Raw genomic sequence first — 21257 nt, 5'->3', positions numbered from 1 at the left:
TGAGTTCATTAGTTACAATCTTACAACCTCTCAATATGTATAATACATTACTATTCAGTGACATTCTATCAGAATCATTGAACATATACATCATTTCATCATTACAAACATATAACCATTTTCAAATACTATACATATTATCAATCAGATATATTACGTTTTACACTAACTGTTTAGCTCAATGAAATATAATAAACAAATACGGATACGCTGGTAACCACTAAAACACACCAGATTGCTTGTCCGAGCGATAACTTTAATACACACCTAAGCATTGAAGTGCTAAGGCCGTAGGCAACAAATGTCATAAGACATTACATCCCTCCAGAACACACGAGGGTCTTCATAGAGACACTAAATAACAGTGGTCTCCGTAGAGACAAAACTCGATAACCCACAACAAATGCTAGATTCTGTTTTAAACAATGAAATTCTCCATACATTAGTATCACCTCATATCATATCCCGTACAACATGTAATTAACCATATTGACATGCCAATTGTATCCCATCCTTTCATAAGTTCATCTGGGTACATTTAACATATTAGCTCATTTCTTTACAATTAAATCTATTTCTCATCTTTTTGTACCATTTTATAACCAATTCAAAATACAATCATACGATATAATTTCATAATTTAAACCCATTCAATACATTTACAAACATAATTACACCATATAAACTTACCAGACCAAAACAACAATAAGTGCAATGTCGGGGACTAATCCTCAATTTTTCCTTTTTTATCGATTGTTTACTAGTTGGTCCAAATATCTATACGGTAATTCATTTCAAATTATCATTTTCAATTAACTTAGAACATCTTATTTTATGTATATGACATTTTAATTACATTTTCACAAATTCCTTTTAAGCTAAATAATCATATCTTTCACATTTAAGCTCGATTTTCAATCTGATTCGATATCATCCTCTACTGACCCTCTAATACCTATATTTACATAAATTTCATGCTAATTTCAAAATATTTATACTTTAGTCCTTTTTACTAAAACAATAATTTCACTTTACAAATTAGTCCTTTTCATAACTAAGCTCAAAATCTATCAATTTAGTACCAAAAGCTTTAAAATTCAAAAATAGTAACATTTAAAATCTTAAATAATTTCACAAATTGATCATTGGACTAGCTAAATCAAACTCCCAAAATCTCAAAAATATATAAAAAAAATTATAAGAAAATGAACTCAAATTGGCTTACCAGGCAAGGGCCAAACTTTTGAAAGTTTTGAAGATTCTAACCTTCTTCAATGGAGGAAATTTCGGTGGAGAAGATGAGAATGAAGTCTTTCTCTTTCTTTCCACTTTGGTTTTCTTTTATTAATGTTTTAATTTCAATAATTTATCTTTATTTTTTAACAAAACAATTGCTAAAATTATGCACAAACCATCCCATGGCAATATATTTGGCCTAATTGCCATTTAGATCCTTGAATAATTATTATTTAAGCCTTTTTATCTAATAAAAATCAATAGTGATTAACTTTTACAGTTTTATGATTTAGTCCTTATAACAGACTTGATCATCGAAAAACAGGATTCTGAAACCACTGTTTCCAGCACTATTGAAAAACGGGTTGTTATATTAGTCAAGCTTGAGTTGGATTTTTTTTTAAAAATAAACCAGTAATATGATTCAAATATGAAACTTTAAAAGAAAACTCTCATTGCAAAATAAAAAAGGCAAATTTACTATGTTCTTTATAAAGAAAAAAAACAACACATAGTTAACATCTTCTAATGCAACACAACAACCATTCTTAACTACTTTGTAATATAAAACCACCTCTTGAGTTCAATTACATCCCTAACTTCAACCATGACATGCATTTAGATATTACCTACCGCACTTTGGTGCAAGTGAAGTGACACTTTAGTGCATACCGGTGTATGCACATTTGTGCTACTGATTTAGTGTTCTTTCCGCATGTTCTATTGAGTCTACATTTGGGCTAATATTAAACGTTAAATGGAATTCATTAGTGAAATTGGTAAATGTCATATAAGATGATAATCGAGAATTCTTAACGTTTAATCTCTATTTAGTTTCATTTTATATTATCATAAATTATATATTTGTATGTTAACATTAGATACTTTTAAAGGTAAGTTTAATCTGTAACGTCCTTATTTGCGTTATTTCTGCATTTAAAAAAGAAACCGTTGCTCATGTATAATGAGGATAGGAATACAATTTAAATTCATTTCTTCAATATTATATGGAACAGAAATAATTGCAAATAAAACTGATGGGTATCTGGAGTTCGAACATCATACATTTCACAAATCCAACTCTGGAATGCAGCATTCCATTCCATTATCGCCACTGATACACAAATAATACCAATCAAAACTGCTAATAATATCATAACGCATTTCCCTCCACTCTTTGAACCTACAACAGTTATGAAACATCCAACATAACACGACTATTGTTGCTGTGCTGCCTGTGCAACATATGAGTCACCTTTACCACCACCATTTTCCATCGCTGGAACACTTTTCATTTCTAATTTTTCATCTCCGACGAATGAATATAACATCTTGAAGATTTTATGCATGCAGGTCCTTGTTCGTATTCCATACAGGGGCTTTAGGACCTACACCATCACTCAACATCCCACTTCCATTATCCACGCTAATCAGAGGATCGGATTCACTTTCCTTAACCTGCATCATTCCATGAAGTAGGAAATATATATAGGTCAGCATATATTCCAAGATATCAGTAAAACTATGATCGCATTTTACAATTTGTGGGCTATAGTTCATCAGAAAAAACTCAACCACACAAGGAATTACCTGTGGCAACTGTGGTGATACTTCACTAGCCTTCTGCTGCTGGCTCTCAACAGTGCAATAATATGAATAAATGACCATTCCAACTACGGCAATCAAGATGCCCAAAATGTTGCGCCAGCTAAACGGATCATGAAGTAGAACATAACCAAAGGCCAAAACAAGGCATGTTTTTAGATGTCCTAGGACCTGATATGTCACAGGGGATGTCTTTCCAATTACCAGAAATGTACTAAAGTTGACAGAGACCGATATCAGACAGGAAAGAACAATGAAGAACTGCAACAAAGATTGCACATTAAAGAAATCCAATAAAAATACTGTACTACTAATATTTCTCTTTACCCATTGGGGTGGTGGGGATCTTATTCTTACCAGCACTTGAGGGGTATACTTGAAAGCAAAAACATTCTTGTTAGTCAAAAGCCCATCCAGGAATGGGCCAATGATGAACAGAGTTAATGCCTGGTAAGGGCAAGACTGGTAGAGAAGTTGGGTTGAAGATACTTTGAACTTCTTCTGAATTGTATTAGTCATCTAAGACAAGTAAGTTAAGAACTTAAACAGCAAGGAGAATTTAGAGCAAGAAAACCTATTCATGCAGCACAATTTAACAGTTCATTTGCTGTTCTTAAGGACCTAAACATGGAGGCTAATGACAGATAAAAGACAAAAAAATAAATAGCAAATATCACTTAGTCAAAGGATACAATTTGAGCTATGCAAGTTGTAACAACTGCCAGCAGAGAAAGGATAGAACCCAGGATATTGAGCTGCAGATCAGTCACAGTTGCAATTCCAACACCCAAAAGTAGAATGGCCAATGAAAGCTGGATATTCCTACTGCAATAGCATACAAATGTAATGAAACAAAGCCACAACCACAAAAGTACTTCAAAATAATAGCAGGTATAAACTGCAAAACCTAAAACCACTGGCAAACTATAAAATGAAACAATAATTCCTCAACTGGGAGAAGCTTAGAAATTGTTAAATTGAAGAAAGAAAACTTTGTACTGCAGCAGATGACAATAACACGAAGTTAAGAATTTAACAGACATAAGTACAGAAGGACCTTATCATCCACTAATGAGTGGAGGAATTATGATTTTATCCTTCCTTTTAGCAGAAAACAGTGGCAATCAAGGCTTTTAATCCATTCCTGTGAGCATGTCAGCTCCATGAATGACCCCTAAGCCAACCAATGCAATGTCTAGCCTCTTAAAAGTAATCTATTCCTAAGGCTTATCTCAAAAAAAAAAAAAAAAAACCACAGTTGCTAGAAGCCAAAGTTATAACATGAACTAACGTCAGTTATATGAAGAAACAAGCATGCTACTAACTGACCTGAATTTCTTTCTGAAGAAAAGGGTCTCCAAAAGAACAGTGCAGGGGATAATTGCCAGTTTTGTCATCTAAAATACAAAAAAAGGGCAAACATTATCAGAAACTAATGCTCCTAATATGCTTGTAAAAGTGAGGAAGAAAAGCCAAGCTTTGAACTGGATATATAGCACTAACTACTGACAAATTCCATAAACCAATAAGCTGTAAGCACAAGGTATCATTTTGTATGAATTTTGTTGGAATCAGCCAAAACTTGGACATGAATTTGATTCCAGAGGATAATGACAGGAAATAGAACTTTACCTGGTAGAAACCAACAGAATTGAACCCCAAACTAAGATTCAAAAGCCCAATGGATATCCCATTTAATATACCAAATCCCATGACAGCTCTGGCATCAAAAGGTTTGTGCTCAAACAATTTCATCCATAAGGCTACATGAAGAGAACAAAAAGTGACTAGTAGATGCCAGCTTGTCAAAGTTGTGGCTGCAAAACCCAGACCATAAATTAGCATAAATGGTCAAGTAATAGCATGCAAGCAAAGTGACAAATTCTGGTGCTTTTTCAAATTAACCGCATGTATTACAATAAACTATTAGCTTAAATCTCATAATTTGAGAATTTCTTCTTATGAAAATGAAAGAATGAGAACATTGGTCATCACATTGTAACCAAAATGAAGTAGCAACAATTGCAGAGAAAAAACATAGAAATATTACACACCCACATCCTGAAGAGTCTATCACTAACAAGAAGCTAAGATCTCAAAGAGAAACAAGTATATAATGAGATCGTAACAATTAACTAGATTAAGCTGCCACGTAAAACCTCATAAACTCTGCTGACTAAACTATTCCTTTTGAGCATAAATGTTAAAGAATTTCAAATTAAAATATCAATCCGCTCATATAACATGTTATATATTAGCCATAAATCAATAGCAACCACTGAGGCATGGGATAGAAGCAACGCAAGCTTGTTTCTATTAATCAATCGTGAATTCATTCGATCACTTAGAAAGTAACTCGTATGATGACCAATCTGATGAGCACTTAAGTGACACTTACAAATGATAATTGATAGTAATCCCTACATAATAGTTTTCATACTTTATAGATTCTGATTTGAAACACTTATCATCTCGTAACTTCCGTTTCAAGAGACTGATATTTCAGGTGCATACATGTTTACAGATAATTTCCGCATTAACACACAAGACAGCAACAATTGACAGTCAATTCAACATGTAATTTTACAACCAGTTTCATGAAAATTCTGCTTTGAAATTGGAATAAATACTCAGCAACATAATATTTCCATTTGCAAATAAATAATCTCTAGTTATGGTGAACAGATCGCAGAATTGATAGTATAAATCAATCATAAAAGAAAGAAAATAAAGACAAAAAATTATATTTAATGACATTAGAAGTCCAGAATTCTGCAGAGAAGAGAAGAAAAAGTTGGGAATACGGAAGCCCCCAATTATGGTGAGAGATCAAAAGCAATAAGACATCATAAGTAAAATAAAAAGAAGGGGAATCCAACAAATCGGGAATGGAGACCAATGGGAGAATTATTAAAGGATAAATATAAGAAAGAAAGAAAAAAGAAGAAGAAGCAGTGTTCAAAAGCTGACCAAAGGTGAAGCCGAGAGTACTGATAAGAGCCTTGTTGCATATAACAATGGACACCGAGGAGACCACCGATAAACTCAAAGCACCTATTGTCCCAAGCTGGAACTCGCGGTTCTCACTCATTTTTCCCTTATGAATTATGTTTCTTCAATAGTGATCCGGATCTACGTAATCTCCAAGGGTTTTCGATCACATACACGTCGATAATATGTATGTATAGAGGCACGTAGTGAATCCTCGTCGATTCCTACCTCAATGGCGCTTAAAATTCCCGAGATTGGTTGAAAATTAGAAGTGGGTGGGAGCAGATGCTTCAACAGCAGGAATGAGAAGGAGATGAGAAAAATGAAAAAAGAATCAAAGAACCCTAGATCTGCTCCATTAAAAGGTAGAAGGATCACTTGGGAGTCCGACAAAAAAGGAAATCTAAGAAACAGATTTATTTTTATTTATTTATCAGGTATTTAAGTCCAATATTAATCTTCCCTATTCTACTTCAGTATTTTATAGGCCCATTAAAGGAGAAACAAATTTATCTTTGAAGATGAAGTGTTGCGAATCTTAAAAGAAAAAAATTGTTTATTTTGTTTAAAAATATCAAATAAATAATTTTAGTTTTTGTAAAGACATCGGCCTAAAAAATTAAATAATATTTCCAATAAATCAAATTGTAGAATTTTTATCTCGATCATTTTGGAGGACCATCATAAATTTTCAAATCAAGAGGAACATTTCTTCTTAATGCTGTCATGGAATTTACAGTCATTTCGCTGTGGGTGAAGTAAATATTACCTTCACATGCTAATCCCTTACTAACAGCTCTCTCACAATTCGTGCTAGACTACCTTTTGTATCATCTGTCTGACCATTAAGTATATTGACAATAGTCAAACAATCACTTTCCACCAATAACTATATTATGTTACCTTAAAAAAAATTCATTTGATAGTTATGAAAATTAAATTTTATTTTGAAGATTATTGTAGGTATTAAAATTAAAATTATTTTTTGTCATAATTTGCACAAACAATTTAAATAAAAATGAATTAACATTTTGTAATAATTTTGTATGTACAATAAAATAGTTTATGGAAAAAGAAATAATACCTTATTAAGTTATATAAAAAACTCATATAATAAAAAGGTATGAATTTTTTTATCTTGATAATATATGAGTTTTTCTTTAAATTTCATAAGCTATTGGTTATTAATATATCACCCAAACCTTAAGCTAAGTTATAAATTTATGTAATGGATGAAAATTGATTTGAATTGCTCAAAATAATATATAGATAGATATAAACACGCGCACTTAATGACTACTTTATTATGAATTAAAAGAAGGAAAGGGCACTAGAAAATCAAACCATAATTCAACTTTTCCTTGGGATATAAAATAGTTTATATATATATATATATATATGCACTTTATTATTCACACATTTAATACTAAATATTTATTCTCAATCGAGTTTTGCAGATATCTATCTTCATCGATTGAGGTTTCTTTCTATATAAATTGTACACGGCTCTCCGTAAATGTTGAAGACAAAACTTCAACACAGGGACAATACATTCAATTGTTAAGGTCTCAGTCAATTATCTAAAGGACAACACTTCGAAAACAAAATTTTTTATCAGAGAAATCGATTCATTCAAGAAATCTGTGCCTTAGAAAAGCGACAGCTATGTTGCCTTTTAATGCTATATATGATTACTTTATTGCTTTGAAGTCTAATGTTAACTTAAAAATAAAAATAAAAAAGAAGACTATATATGCATGTTGATTCAATGTTATTGATCTACATTGACCAGGACGACCATGCAGTAAAAGTTTTCAATATAGTTCCTTTTTTATTGTTTACGACCAAGCCTTCCTTAATTTCCCTATAAAGTCTCGTTGTGCCCAAACAACTCCCAGAGCATAAGCACTTAAGACATGGAATTTGTCAACATTTTTCTTTCCCTAGTGCTACCTATTTTCTTAAGATTAATCCTAGGTTTATTATTGGTAACTTGTCTAATCCAAAAGTATAAAAGCCTGCTCACTGTAGTACGATTTTCTTCTGTTTGCTTTTGTGGCATGCTTTTATCTTGTTTTGTCTTTTGTCTTAAGGTCTTTCACGGCTCTGATTCTTTGTCTCGTGTCATATTGATGTTCCATTCGCTTTCATTGTTTTTTATCAAATGGAGAAAAGAATGGTAGATCTAAGTATTGAGGATGGAGAAGAAGCATGGCTTCTTCCTGGTAAAGTCAAATATCAAAAATCAGTATACGAGTTTTGCTTGGTGGGTTGTTTTTTTGCAGCAGGTGTGGCTCATTTCCTGGCAGTGAGGAATACAATGACTAACCTGTGGCATCCCCTTGGAGAGGTTCAAATCTTAAATCTGGGGAAAAAGGTATTTATTCAAGTTTTACCACGAGTTAGATGTTGATCGTGTAATTACCAGAGCTCCGTGGACTTTTAATAACCATATTTTGATTATTCATCGATTAAAGGAGGATGAGGATCCGATGCAAGTCCCATTGGTGTTTTCTTCCTTTCGGATTCTAGTGCATGACTTGCCTCTAGGTTTCTTTTCGGGATTTGTTGCAAAATAATTTGGCAATTTTAATATGTTGACAGACAGATTATCATGTGTCACATTCACATGCAAAATCCTGTGCTATGTTAGCTTAATTAAAACTTCTTTCACAAAAAAGATACGACTAAAGAATATCATGCCTGATACGTAAACAGATAGCAATGAAGAAAGAAATAAAGAAATGGATAAATGAGGAAAAGTTTTAAGCTTTGATTTAGGTTAGAAATGGTTATCAAGACAATTAATAATAAGAACAAGAAAGCAACCAAAGTGAAGGTGGGGATAAAGCCTACTCCTTGTGTAAGGCATCATCTAGTTCTACTTCCAATCCTACACGATTCCGGATAGATGCAGAGGCATCCAGAGATGTTTTGCACTTGTTTTGTAACTCCTTCAACCTGTCAACGTCAAATTTATTCTTCTTGAACAATTTTCTTTGCCTCGACAAAAAAAGCCTCTTCATTAGATCTTGATACGTGGGATCTCTTGAAGTAAAAGGAAGTAAGCATAGCCCATGACTATGCCAGTGGCCGTGGTGAAAAATGCAATCGGTTCCATTACATCCCATGAGAATTCCCAAAACGTTAGCCGGAAGAACAGTCCAACTTGTACCATCGCTAATCCTAGACCACTCCAAAGGATGCGCCGAACTTGCTTATGTGCTAGCACATCAATTTCTTCCTTCTTCTCCTGCAGCCTCTTTAGCTCATCTCTTATAGGGTCATCTTCAGGAGTCAAAGCAAGAGGTACTGCTCTTCTAATTAGATCCACCACCTACAAAATGCAAATTCAGTCTGTATCCTTCACAATTAGGGTAAAATGATAAGGCAATTCTTAATGAAGTCAAATATGAACGTTGGGGAAGAAAAGAACAGCTGCATAAGTTTTTAAATACATTTGATATAAAAGCAATTTAAGATGGGTTGGAAGTGTAGGAACATTTCTAACTTTAAGGATTCATATCCTTCTAGGAGCTAAAGTAAAGGAGTTCATAGTCATGACTGCAAAGGAGAAATCGGGGAATGGTCTGGAGTTATTGTAAAGAATGTGGGGTTTCTTTTCTTTTTTTTTTGGGGGGGGAGGGGGTGCTGAAGGGGATGACAATAATGCTTATGCATCTCATTTAAATAAGAGGTCAAGCAAAACTAGGTGCAAGGCTTGAAGTGAGGTGCAGACAAACTTGAAAGAAACTAAACAATTTGCCTTGGACAAAAAGATACCATTTTATCTGGCCCAAACACAACAAGGTATTGACGTGTCAAACAATTTATTGAACAACACATAGACCGAAGGTGGTCATCTGCAGATAAGTAATGGTGCAAAAATGCAAGGATGTAGAGCAATTATGTGAGATTTATGGGTTCATAAGCACTAGTTGTTGCAAAATTGGGTTCATAAGCATGCTCATCAGTCCTTTTTCATAATAGCAAATATTTGGGCATGAGATGCTATTTCTAATATATACAATACAATTACACTCAAAGTCTTGAGGTGATATGACATGATGATACAAGGAGAAAAGATTCCACCTTGATAAACCAAAATGAAGGTCCACCAAGATTAATTGTTCTCATTGATTTTAATTTAAACAGAAAGATTTCAATGAGTAAAGAGGAAGATGATAAAGTACCGAGTTATTTTGTTTAGATATAAGCATAAACCTCAACAGAATCCAACTCTAATCCTTAAAACCTCAGCAGTTTCCATCTTTCAATAAAAAAGAAAAAAGAATAGCACTTGTACAAATACCGGATGACTTTTAGGGTGCGTGCTTGATGCATAGATGAAGACTGGAGAGGAATCTATTCTTAAACAAGCACATGAAAGAAATAACTTACCCCCAAGGATTATAGACAGGACAGAAATGTATTACTTTTGGTGAAGACATAATATATTAATAAGGATCAGTGACTAGCTTCATGCAGGTTTTTTCTTTTACAAAATATTTAAATAGCCTAATAGATGCCCATTTGTTTTATTTTACTAAAACGTAATAAAAAAAGTAATCTAGTGTTTTCTGAAGCCTAACAACCTAATAGAGGGAATTTGTATTTCATTTGTTATATATATAGCAATTGAGTTGGGTTGAAAGTGCAGGAGCATTTCAAACTTAAGGATTGATATCCTTCTAGCAGCTAAAGGAGCCAATATTCGTGAATGCAAAGGAGAGATGAGGGAATGGTCTGGAGTTATTGCAAAGAATATGATGGTTTTTTTTTTTTTTTTTGGGGGGGGGGGGGAGGGTATATTTGGGAAGGAGATGACAATAATGCTTATGCATCTTATTTAAATAAGAGGTGAACCACAACTTAGTGCAAGGCTTGAAGTAAGGTGCAGACAAACCTGAAAGAGGCTACCAATTAAACAATTGACCTTGAAACACGGCATTGTATTGACATGTCAAACAATTCATTGCACAACACATAGACTGAGGGTAGTCATCTGCAGAAAAGCGATTATGCTACAGATTCATGCATGAAACAAATGCGTTAAATGGCTTGGACCTTATATATGTTGTTACCGGATGACTTTGGGGTGACTTTTGGGTGCGTGTGTGCATGTCTGATGCATAGATGATGACTGGAGTAAATGAGAAACATTACTACCCCCACCTTGGATTATAGACAAGATAGGAACGTAGAACTTTTGGTTAAGGATCAGTGACTAGCTTCGTTCTGGTTTTTCCTTTTCTTTTACAAAATATTTAAATAGCATAATAGATGCTAATTTCTTTATTTTACTAAAATGCAATAAAAAAAGTAAACTATTGTTTTCTAACTCCTAATAGACCAATTGTTTTTTGGATAATTGAATTTAATTACCCAAGTAAGCAGAAATCTGCTACTGAAAACCTCTGTACATCCTATCACATGTTCAGTTAAACCTATACAAAAGAAAAAGAAAAAAAAACCTATACAGTAAAACTGATTCCCCAATCAATACATAACTGCTATTCCTTACATCCCTATGTTAACAGCAGCTCCCTGTAACCTCATCTGGACAATTTCTTTGATTTAGCTCAACAATTCTTGCTCGCTAAGATGTCTACCCCAAACTGCCTATGATTCCTTTCCCTCCAAATCCAGTAAATGCAAGCTGACAAAGCGAATCTTAAAATGATTGAGACCAAAGATCTCCCCTTAATATTTTTACTTACCCACTTCACACTATCAGTCCGGTTGTCCAATTTAATAGACCGAATTTGTATTTCATTTGCTAGATGTATCTAAAGAGGGGATGCACTCACACTATTGTAAAACTACCTTACTACCTCAGTTTTACGCACTCCATAACTTTCTGTATGAATAATATTTTAAAAATCTAACCGTACTAACAAATATTCAATTACTGAATTGTTAAAATGTTAAATCCTACAAAAAATTTGATTAAAGTGTGTGTGTGTGTGTACATAAGAAATAATATATGCTATATAAAGGCATTCAAGCGACAGTTGAAAATAATGGAGAGACGAAGGCAAAGCAATGACAAATGAAACATCAGAATTGGAATTAAAAAGAATAAAATGAACTTGATGGGGCATTCGATTGGTAAATCCATTGCCAATCATTTTTCACTCGATTATCAATCAAGAATCACGAATTGGATCAGAAGGGGGAGGAAAGGAAATGCGTTAATATAAAGAGACAGATAATACAAGAAAGTAAAGGTCAAAAGTGGGAGGGCACCTTATCAGGATGAAGATAAACCTTGTCGCGGAACAGAAGTACGACGCCTGCCTCATCGAGAACGCGTGCAAAAGCGATGGCCTCGTCCAGAGATCTCGCAATGCCCATGCTCTCGCAAGCCTTTAACAACTCCGAGTAGCCGATCACCTCTTTGCCTTCCATCCCTAGCTTGGTCTTGAGTGATTCCACATTGACAAGCCTCATCAGCTTCTTGGCCTCCCCGAATGTTACGCTGTCCACTCCTGCTCCTGCCTTTTTGGAATCAGAGGTTGCATTGGCATCACAAGATGAAGAAGAAAACCTAATTTTTGTACCGCGGAATACTAAATTGGTTCCCAATGTCACTCCACCCAACAGCAGCGGGTTCGGCGGAGGAGGCGGAAGTCTCCTGCCAACGGCCGCAGACACACCCTGCTTCAAAGCCTCGCGCCACGACACCCTCCTCCACATGCTTCAATATATGTCTTACTCAAATTTAAAATGTAGTGTGTACGTATTTTTTAAATATGCCTATGTATGTACGTATATGCGTGTCTCTTGTGTTGGTAGTTTGAGTGATTCAGTTTTGAATCAGATGAGATGATGAAGTGAGGCTCTTCATTTGCTGGTCGTAAACTCCTAGGAACAAACAGATCTAACTTTTTCTTTCAATAAAAAAGAAAGTAAAAAAAACCTTCTCTTTTTTTCCCTATTATAATAATATGCCCTATGGTCAATTAGAAAATAAGTGTATTTGGGTGCCCAAGTTTTGATCCCACCCACCGAACAGGATGCAAAATCCTGTTGAATAAGTCATGAGCAACGGTTTAACAACAAGCGTAAGAAATGGATGAGAAAATGGCAAATAAAAAGAAATATCCAACAATGTCCTCTCAATAAAAGAGATGAGAGAGAGAGGGGGAGAGTAGTCTTACCTTTACGAGCACATCCATAGGTAAAATGAGTAGACACTTGGTTGCTTACAGGGTCAACAAAGAGAGAGAAATCCATAGGTAAAATGCGAACACGCTTACTTACAGGGTCAACAGAGAGAAAGGAAAGGTTTTTTTTATTCCCGAGCTGATTAACTTTTTTAATATGCTATCTATATATATATATATTTGTTTAAATTGATATAATATCAAAGATAATAATGTTACCATTTTTAACATTTAATTCAGGTTTTAATGCTAAATGGATGAAAATTCATAATTAACAAGTGACTTTTATCAAATCTTAACTCTAAATTTAAATTAAATTACATCATTATATTTGACAATTAAACACAATTGAAAAACTTATAATTAACCCTAAATTTATTCTATTAATTAAATTATAAAAATTCAAATATAATAATATTAATAAATAAATTTCATCAAAGAAATTTTAAAATTTGACATAATTACATTTAAGTACTAAAATATATAAGCTTTGTTAAATACAATACCAAATTAGACAAAAAAATTAATACACCATATTAGGGAAAAAACGTCAAATTTGAATATCAAATGATATATTAATAATTTATTTGATCATTTTTTTTAATTATGAGAACCATATGTATACCAATTTTTTCGCCTTGCCATGATTTTTATTTCTTATAAAAAATATTAATTTATTTATAATTTTAAATTATAATTTTTTATTTAATCAAACATTAGAAAAGAATTAAAACATTTTTAATTAAATCTGTTAACTCAAAATACCAAATAAAATCTAAAAACTAAATAATAGATCGGGTAAATTAAAAGAAAAGACCAATTTTAAAAAAATTAGAGATTTAAACAATTTTTATGTATTTTAAAAAAGGATAAACTATTAAAATAATCATTTTTAATTGCGTTAGATTACATTTTAGTTACTTATGTTTGAAATGTTTAATCACTTTCGCTATCGTTTTGTTACGAAGTGATCACTCTACAATTAAAACCCATTACCTCCCTAACAACAATTCTATGTAACTGTCCAAATGAATTTTAAATGCCAACTTAGATGTCCAATTGTTAAAATGAAAATAGATTTTTAATAATTTATTTTGAACTGCCAAGTAGGACATTCAAATTGACATTTAAAACCCATTTAAACTGCCATGTAAAATCACTATTAGAGAGATAACAGAGCTTAACAGTAAAATGATCATTTCGTAACAAAACGATAATGTAAGTGATTAAAACATAACATTTCTAACATAAGTGACTAAAATATAATTTGAAACAAACAAAAGTGATTTTTATTATAATTTATCCTCTAAATCCCAAAATATTTTTTAAAATTGGCTTTTCCATTTAATTTACCCTAATAAATAGACGCAACAATACAAAATTGACTTCTGTACCGCTCTATAGTGGTCTAGAAAAAATTTGAGGAAAACATGGACATTGCCATATTTCTAACCGGTCGGCGCCACGTTTCATGTTTCACAATTATCCATATTATTTTATAATTTCACACAATAGACAAATATTAATTGGATTTTCTTCAATTTTTAACATTACACAGAAAACAAATATTAATTCGGATTGTTATTATTCTCTGTGTCTTGCTTTTGAAATTGTTTTAATCAATCCCTTCACGATCTTCCAAAACCATACCACATTCATCAACCCCAGCACCGGAGGTACAGTGAGCAAGCTGTAGAACCCCAACGGAAATATCTTCTTGACCTATTTTATTCATCAATTCACTAATCAAATAAAAAAATGTTTGGGGTATAACAGCCTAGTAAAAATCAACGAACAAATAAATAAATGAAAAAGGAAACATTTTTAAGTAAATATATAAGCTCATGTACTCGAACACTCACCTCATCAAAGTGGTTAAACATGTGAGCAAAAAAATAGATGAACAGAAAAATCCTTGCAATCTAAAATCATCACAAGTAGATGTCATGTCTGCCTGTCAGTCGAGTGATACCAATAAAATGGAAGAGAAAGCAAGCAGAATATCAACAATGTCATAAGACATCTGCTACGAGAGATTGATGATTCCTTTTTCCTTTTTTTTTTCCCGGACAAAAGAAAGATTGATGATTCATCCAAAGATAAAGTCAATATTTTTCATTTTTTACGAAAACCAAGTCAAGAATTTTATATTAAGGGGTTGGGGCAAAAAGTGATAGGGTAGAAAGATTGATGATTCATCCAAGGACTGAAGCCATGTCATTAGATGAGCTAAATGGATGCAGAGGGATCCTTACACTTTTAGCAAGTTTTGCATATTCTTCTTTATAAAACACACCCTTTAATTTATATAAGCAAAGTGCTTCCTGCCAATGTTTCTCATTCCTATCTTTAATGTTAATGGACCAACATGGAGCACAGAATGCAGAAAATTAACAATACGACAATAGGAAAGATCCAAGATTTGAGGTATATGCATCAGTACCAACCACCCAAAGAACAATGCAATGCCATTGTAGATATAAATGGTAGAGCTTTTCCAACCAGCAACATCCAAGTACCTGGAATTGCAGTCATAGTAGTGAGACAATGTTGATGAACAAGCGAGAAGAAAGATTTAACAAATTTTAAATTGTTAACTAACCATCTTATATTTACAAAAGGTGTTGTGCTCTCTGAAAAGAGAACCATTAATATGTAAATCTGCCCTTGACTGCTCATGAGGGAGAGAGAAATTGAAAACATGGATAGCCCATGGTGCAAGACCTGACAGAGATAGGAAATCAACAAAATGAACCACTTAGAGGGTGTTTGGCTAGCTTCAGGGAGAGCTTTTCTACGGAAAAAGCATAAGCATTGTGTGTGGCTCTCAGATTTAAAATTTTTTAGATTATGTGGAAAGGCCATTTTGGCTTTCAAACAAAGCTATACACTAGCATGGAACCACATGAAGTCAGCTATTAAAAAGATACTATATTTATTTTAAAATCATTATAAAATTGATTATTTGTTAATTAATAATGTGTCACAACATAGTTCACCGGCAGCATATAAACCTATTACACATCTCTTGCTTAACATACCTCGCCAGACCTCTACAATTGGGAGTTTGGGACAACCCCACCAAACAAAACAAACCCGCCAAATACCATGCTCCGCCCAAGGCCACATATGCCAAGCTCACTTCCATGCATACCTAGCTAAAGGATAAGCATTGTATAACTTATGCATATTATAAATAATTACTGACATTCCTCAAGCTTTGCAGGGATAAATATCATGACCATACTCCATTGGCGAGTACCTTTCAACCTTTTCAGGCATACCTCAATGAAGGTACAATTATATAAGTAATTACAAGTTTTTCAGGGAAAAATATTGTGCGACGTTCAAGCACAAATTTCCAGGAACTTAGCTTTTAATGCATACTTCTACTTCTCAAACACTTAACCTACGAGACATGCTTGCTATTCTTAGACACAGCCTTCAAGGCATGCTTCGTCTTCCAAGACACTTAGCCTTCAAGGCATACTTCAACTTCTCAAACAACTAAACTTTTCAAAAACAAAGCCTCTTCAGGCACATTTAACCTTTTTAGGTAAATAGCGTTTCCAAGCACACCTTGCACATTTATACTTTGCCTCCAAGGCTTCATGCATTCATACTTTGAATGTTTACACTTTGCCTTCAAGGCCTTGTGCGAATTTCATAAGAACAATCAAATTACAAACTTCGCAAAAATTTCCTCAAATTTTACGAAACAAAATAGGCTGAAAATTTTCCACACAGAACTTGCCCCCAACATAGAAACTTCACTAATGCTTTTTGTCTCAGGTAAGGTTACTTTATAACCTTCCCTTCAACTGAGGGCAATTGTTACACATATCCTCACTTAACATACCTTCGCCAGACCTCAACAATTGGGAAAACTCCACCAAACAGAATAACCCTGCCAATCACCACCCTCTGCCCAAGGCCACGTCATGCCAAGCTAAATCACTCTGTTGTCACTACTCTTTATCCTTGTTACATCAAATCACATAGCCACCCTAATAAGGCACCCACTTTGAATAACAAGCCCACCAATAAAACAAGGACACATGGCTTATAAGTGTTCCCCTTAACTACTCCCCTCAAACCTCATAACAAGAGGGGACCAATCTATCTACTACCACTTCTCTCTCTCAACTAAACTTCTTCCAATCTTTCCTCCCTAAACCACATACAATTCTCGGCCCATTGAGTGAACTGCCTCCGACCTCGTTGCCACATTCTTATATTGTATCAAAAAAAACCCTTGGTTTAATAAAGTTTAGGTTTTTTTTTTCATATTTTTCATTTATTAGAAAAATGTATATTATTATATAGTTTACGTTAAGTATTTTATCTTCTACAGCACTAGAAGAGATCTACTTGAACAACAGATTTTTATAAAAGATCTAGGCCAAACAAATCCTAAGCATCCAATTTCAAAACGAACATGTCAGTTGATCCAATATTTCAAGGAGAGAGCAGCAAAACACCAAAAGCTTATTTGAAGAAACACAATTATTGGTTAAGCAGATGCTTTAAATTAATTTGCTTCTGGGAACTGGGACCAATTCAGAGCAGTAATATAACCTTACAAAACAATAATATAAATAACATCAGGCATGATTCTCTACTTACATACTCCAGACCTCCTAAAGCTGGGAAATGCCAAAACACCATTGCCAAGTCTGATAGAAAATAACCAATAGAGAACTGTACAAGAGAATGATTAGGAAAAAACAATAAGAAATATGTTTCAAGTTAACCATCAACAAATAATACCAAGCAAGTTACAGGCAAAATTGAAGGAAAAGAAAGTCATCATTATCAAAGTTTAGCAAATTGTAAAGCAGCATTAAACATATTTTACAAACCACATACCATTAAATTATAGAAATTGATAGTCCAAATATTAGTGCATCTTATAGACTTATTTGAACTCCGAGGCTATGTTAATCAAAGGAAAAGAATAAAACCAGGCAATCAGTTCACATATTGATAAAATTGTAGCTTACCCCTAAGAACATGTTCGATATAACAGAGCTTCTATTAACAATCAAGTCATTACTGGAATCCTCGTCAAAAAGATCTGAGAATAGTAGGAGGTAGAGAGAAGCCCATGCTGCAATTAAAGCATGGAAAGTTGAAAATCCCCTGTACAAAATAAGGCTATCTAGATCAATATTGCAAAGAAATTTAGGAAAGTAGATTATATTTTGAACAAATTTTTATACAAGAAAAAGGGAAAAGAAGAAAAGAACATAGGACAAAATTGCACCGATTGTTCCATTCCATTTTTTCTTTATCACTTAGTTTTCCATATCCTTTGAAACAAAAAGGGCTGATAAAACCTGTTATATCATAGACCTGCAAGAATAATATCGAACATATTTAGAACTTAAATAGAGGGAGAGAGACTATCTCAAAAACAGTATTAAAAGGCTGTTACTTAGAATCGAGGGTTAGTGTCAGATGCAATACAAGGATGCGTCCAACATGGATATACTAAATCTTTTAAAGTTTTTCCATATATTTAGATCATCATATTTTAGAAAAAAATGAAGAGTCTTGGTAACGTAGTTAAAAAAGACATATAACTCATACATTCCATTAATCTCTAAAACATTTCAACTATAAAAATACCAACAAATAGACCCAAAAGAGAAGGAAATTACCTTTACTATATAAAAAGAAAGAAAGAAAGAAATTATTATCCAGCTACTCAATTTACTTCTAAAGCTAAAGCCAACTTATGATATTTAATGATAGAATTGTATTATGTTTCCAATGCATGATTCTTTTGTTTGGAAAGTTCAAATACTCCCAGTGTAAGAATGTCTGAACTCTGAATATGAGTATCAGAAATTAGATAAATATATACATTCTGTAATCTAAAGGTGAAATGTGAATTCCATCATACTGATGACAAATCTAATACTGCAGTTCTAGGCAGTCCTAAATAGATTAACCTAAGATAAAGTGGTTTAAATCTAATCTTCAATCGATTTCGATAATTTCCCTAAATAGTCCACAAACTTTGGCAACTTAGAACAAACCTAATAAACTACTCCAACTTGGGCATGGACAGCAAATGTAGATATGGATAACTTTGACCCAAAATTCAAAGATACAGGTTCAAAAGTGGAACCACTACCAGGGTCTTTTGGGGGTCAGCGTGAAGCTGTCTTATCCTAAGTTTCCCAAACCTTTTTATGATTCATTTGAGGTTAGAATCTCGGGAAGGCAGGTCTTTTATGAGCGTCGGCACAATTTAGTTGCATCATTGTTGGTGCCAAACCATTTTTTTCTCAACCAACCTATTCTTCCTCTCTGTTTTAAGGTACTATTCACAGCCATTCTCTTTTTCTTAGTTCCCAATTTCAAATCCTATTCCTAAATTCTGGATAAAAACAAATGGTAGAAACTGGCCGAATAGGATTCTAAGCAATTTTATACAACCATAACTATTACCATTGCCAGAAAAAAAAGCTACCTATGAAGCTAATCTATCAACAAGATTTAGGGAAAAAAAAATTAAGTAACACGAACTAGAGAAGGCTGAGGATGTTTTACCGAGTGCCAAGATTAGAGTGTATTGAATTTATAAAAGATGGAAAAGAAAACGAAGATTAATTAAAGCCATTGAATTTGACCGATATCTACGAAGAAGAAAGAGCTGAAAAAAATTCCAATCCACCAAAAATGTCGTTGATGAAAGCAAAAGCATATTGGACTACTTACCAGTTTGCAGGTGATGATGCCCCAAAAGCATGATGCTAGCCAATAAAATTCTTTAGTTGAAAAGGAGGGCAAATCCGCCATACTGCTGGTAGAGAAAGACAGGGTAAGACGAAATTGAATCAAAGACATGTGCAAACCTATCTATCAGAAAACAACAGTTGCAAAGTCCTGTTCAAAACTAATAATTACCATAGGGTATATATAAGAACATCATACTAGTAACTCAACCAAGTAAATTGAACAACGGTTTGGCAACAAGCATATGAAATGGATGAGAAAATGGAAATTAAAAAGAAATATCCAACAATGTCCTTAAAATTTTTCGATAAAAGAGATGAAAACGGTAACAGAGACTTTGAAATGAAAAAGAAAGGCAGGCAACACACAATGCAAATTGCTAGCAGACAGAGACGGCCTTACCTTTACAAACAAACAAAGGTAAAATGAGAAGATACTTGGTTACTTACAGAGAAAGGAAAGGTGGGGGAGGGGGGGATGTTGGCGGGGAGGTCAGAGAAGGGAGGAGAAGACTTTATTATTGATGTTGGGTGTCTCTCCTAACCGAGATGGGTGTTGCTCAGTATTTAATAAATCATCTAGTAATAAGAATGGATGGTCCGCGGTCGTCCGCGTAGTTTTTTTTTTTCTTCTTTTTTTTTTTGGTAATGAAAGGTGCTCAACATGAGCAAAGAGTGACGTACAGAAACAGTAATAAGAGATTTGATGATGAGTTTTTAATAAAACAGTTGTGACAGTGAGATTAGATATTATAGTGATACTGTAGCGTGCGACAAAAAGTAAGTTAAACGCATCGCATCGTACTAAATTGTCAATCCAAACCCACCCTTACTCGGGAATATTTGATCCATCCCAATTAGAGCTTCTTTAAGCTTCACCGGCAAATATGTGGGTATCTTCTCGTTTCCATCAATCCTTTGTCACTCCATACCCATCATTCCTCTTCTCACTTTTCAGTTTATAGATATATTTTATCGGTATTTTTATTGTATTCACAAGATGATGGTACTTATCAATTATGAAACACCACCGATAGTCTTACTTGTGTGAGTAATTTTAGGGTTGATTTTGTCGTCTTCTCCTCTAGTTTGATAGATGCTTGGTTCTTTTGTTGATTCATACTCGCTGATTTAGACCATCTGAGGTTGATTTCCTTATTGTATTAAATGCTTGCAATCACTTTTGATATGTTGTGCCTGAGTTGTGACAGAACCGATTATCAACGTGCCATAATATTTTATTGATGTTGAATTTGAAGCTTTTGTTGTGTTGATGAAGCTTGTCCTTTAGCGCGTACAACGTGTGTTTGTTATTCCTCGGAATTGTATAATCTTATTCATTGAATGAATTTCTCTTCAAAAAAATATATATTTAAGTGTAATGATGGATAGATATTATCACTTAATTAAAATTTTGATTGATGAATGATAGTAACTCAAAATTTTAATATATATATATTATAGATATTAATACTAAGTGTTTAAGTATTACGAGTCAACTAAAAAATAC

At 33.5% G+C, this 21257-nt stretch overlaps 3 protein-coding genes across 9 annotated transcripts; all 3 read right to left on the bottom strand.

The window, feature by feature from the left end:
* Positions 1-2213: 2213 nt before the first annotated feature.
* LOC105789934 (UDP-xylose transporter 3) lies at positions 2214-6246 on the bottom strand. The gene is made up of 7 exons (XM_012617269.2): positions 5812-6246; positions 4474-4658; positions 4171-4238; positions 3534-3666; positions 3199-3360; positions 2827-3102; positions 2214-2694 (listed from the first exon to the last, which is right to left on the bottom strand). The coding sequence occupies exons 1-7, from the start codon at positions 5930-5932 to the stop codon at positions 2578-2580; spliced, it is 1062 nt and encodes a 353-aa protein (XP_012472723.1). The 5' UTR covers positions 5933-6246; the 3' UTR covers positions 2214-2577.
* A 2339-nt stretch (positions 6247-8585) lies between these two features.
* Positions 8586-13122, bottom strand: LOC105789935 (calcium uniporter protein 6, mitochondrial). Its single transcript, XM_052635283.1, is given in 3 exon segments — positions 8586-8893; positions 8896-9169; positions 12082-13122. Coding segments are annotated over 3 exon segments (933 nt in total). The 5' UTR covers positions 12532-13122; the 3' UTR covers positions 8586-8684.
* Positions 13123-14419: 1297 nt separating this feature from the next.
* On the bottom strand, positions 14420-20342 carry LOC105789932 (uncharacterized). 7 transcript variants are annotated; one of them, XM_012617263.2, is made up of 9 exons: positions 20198-20336; positions 19731-19815; positions 18268-18356; positions 18005-18143; positions 17628-17702; positions 15604-15725; positions 15445-15520; positions 14864-14923; positions 14469-14723 (listed from the first exon to the last, which is right to left on the bottom strand). In XM_012617263.2, the coding sequence occupies exons 2-9, from the start codon at positions 19809-19811 to the stop codon at positions 14586-14588; spliced, it is 780 nt and encodes a 259-aa protein (XP_012472717.1). In that variant the 5' UTR covers positions 19812-19815; positions 20198-20336; the 3' UTR covers positions 14469-14585. The 7 variants fall into 7 exon arrangements, with proteins under 7 accessions (XP_052490886.1, XP_012472717.1, XP_012472719.1 ...); XM_012617265.2 differs by having other exon boundaries at positions 19731-19812; positions 20198-20306; XM_012617264.2 differs by having other exon boundaries at positions 20151-20304.
* Between the last annotated feature and the right edge of the window lie 915 nt (positions 20343-21257).

Source organism: Gossypium raimondii, chromosome 8, assembly GCF_025698545.1.
Source record: "Gossypium raimondii isolate GPD5lz chromosome 8, ASM2569854v1, whole genome shotgun sequence".
NCBI classification, from domain to species: domain Eukaryota; kingdom Viridiplantae; phylum Streptophyta; class Magnoliopsida; order Malvales; family Malvaceae; genus Gossypium; species Gossypium raimondii.
The sequence above is the reverse complement of the archived record's forward strand: the minus strand, read 5'-3'. Positions and strand labels throughout refer to the sequence as shown.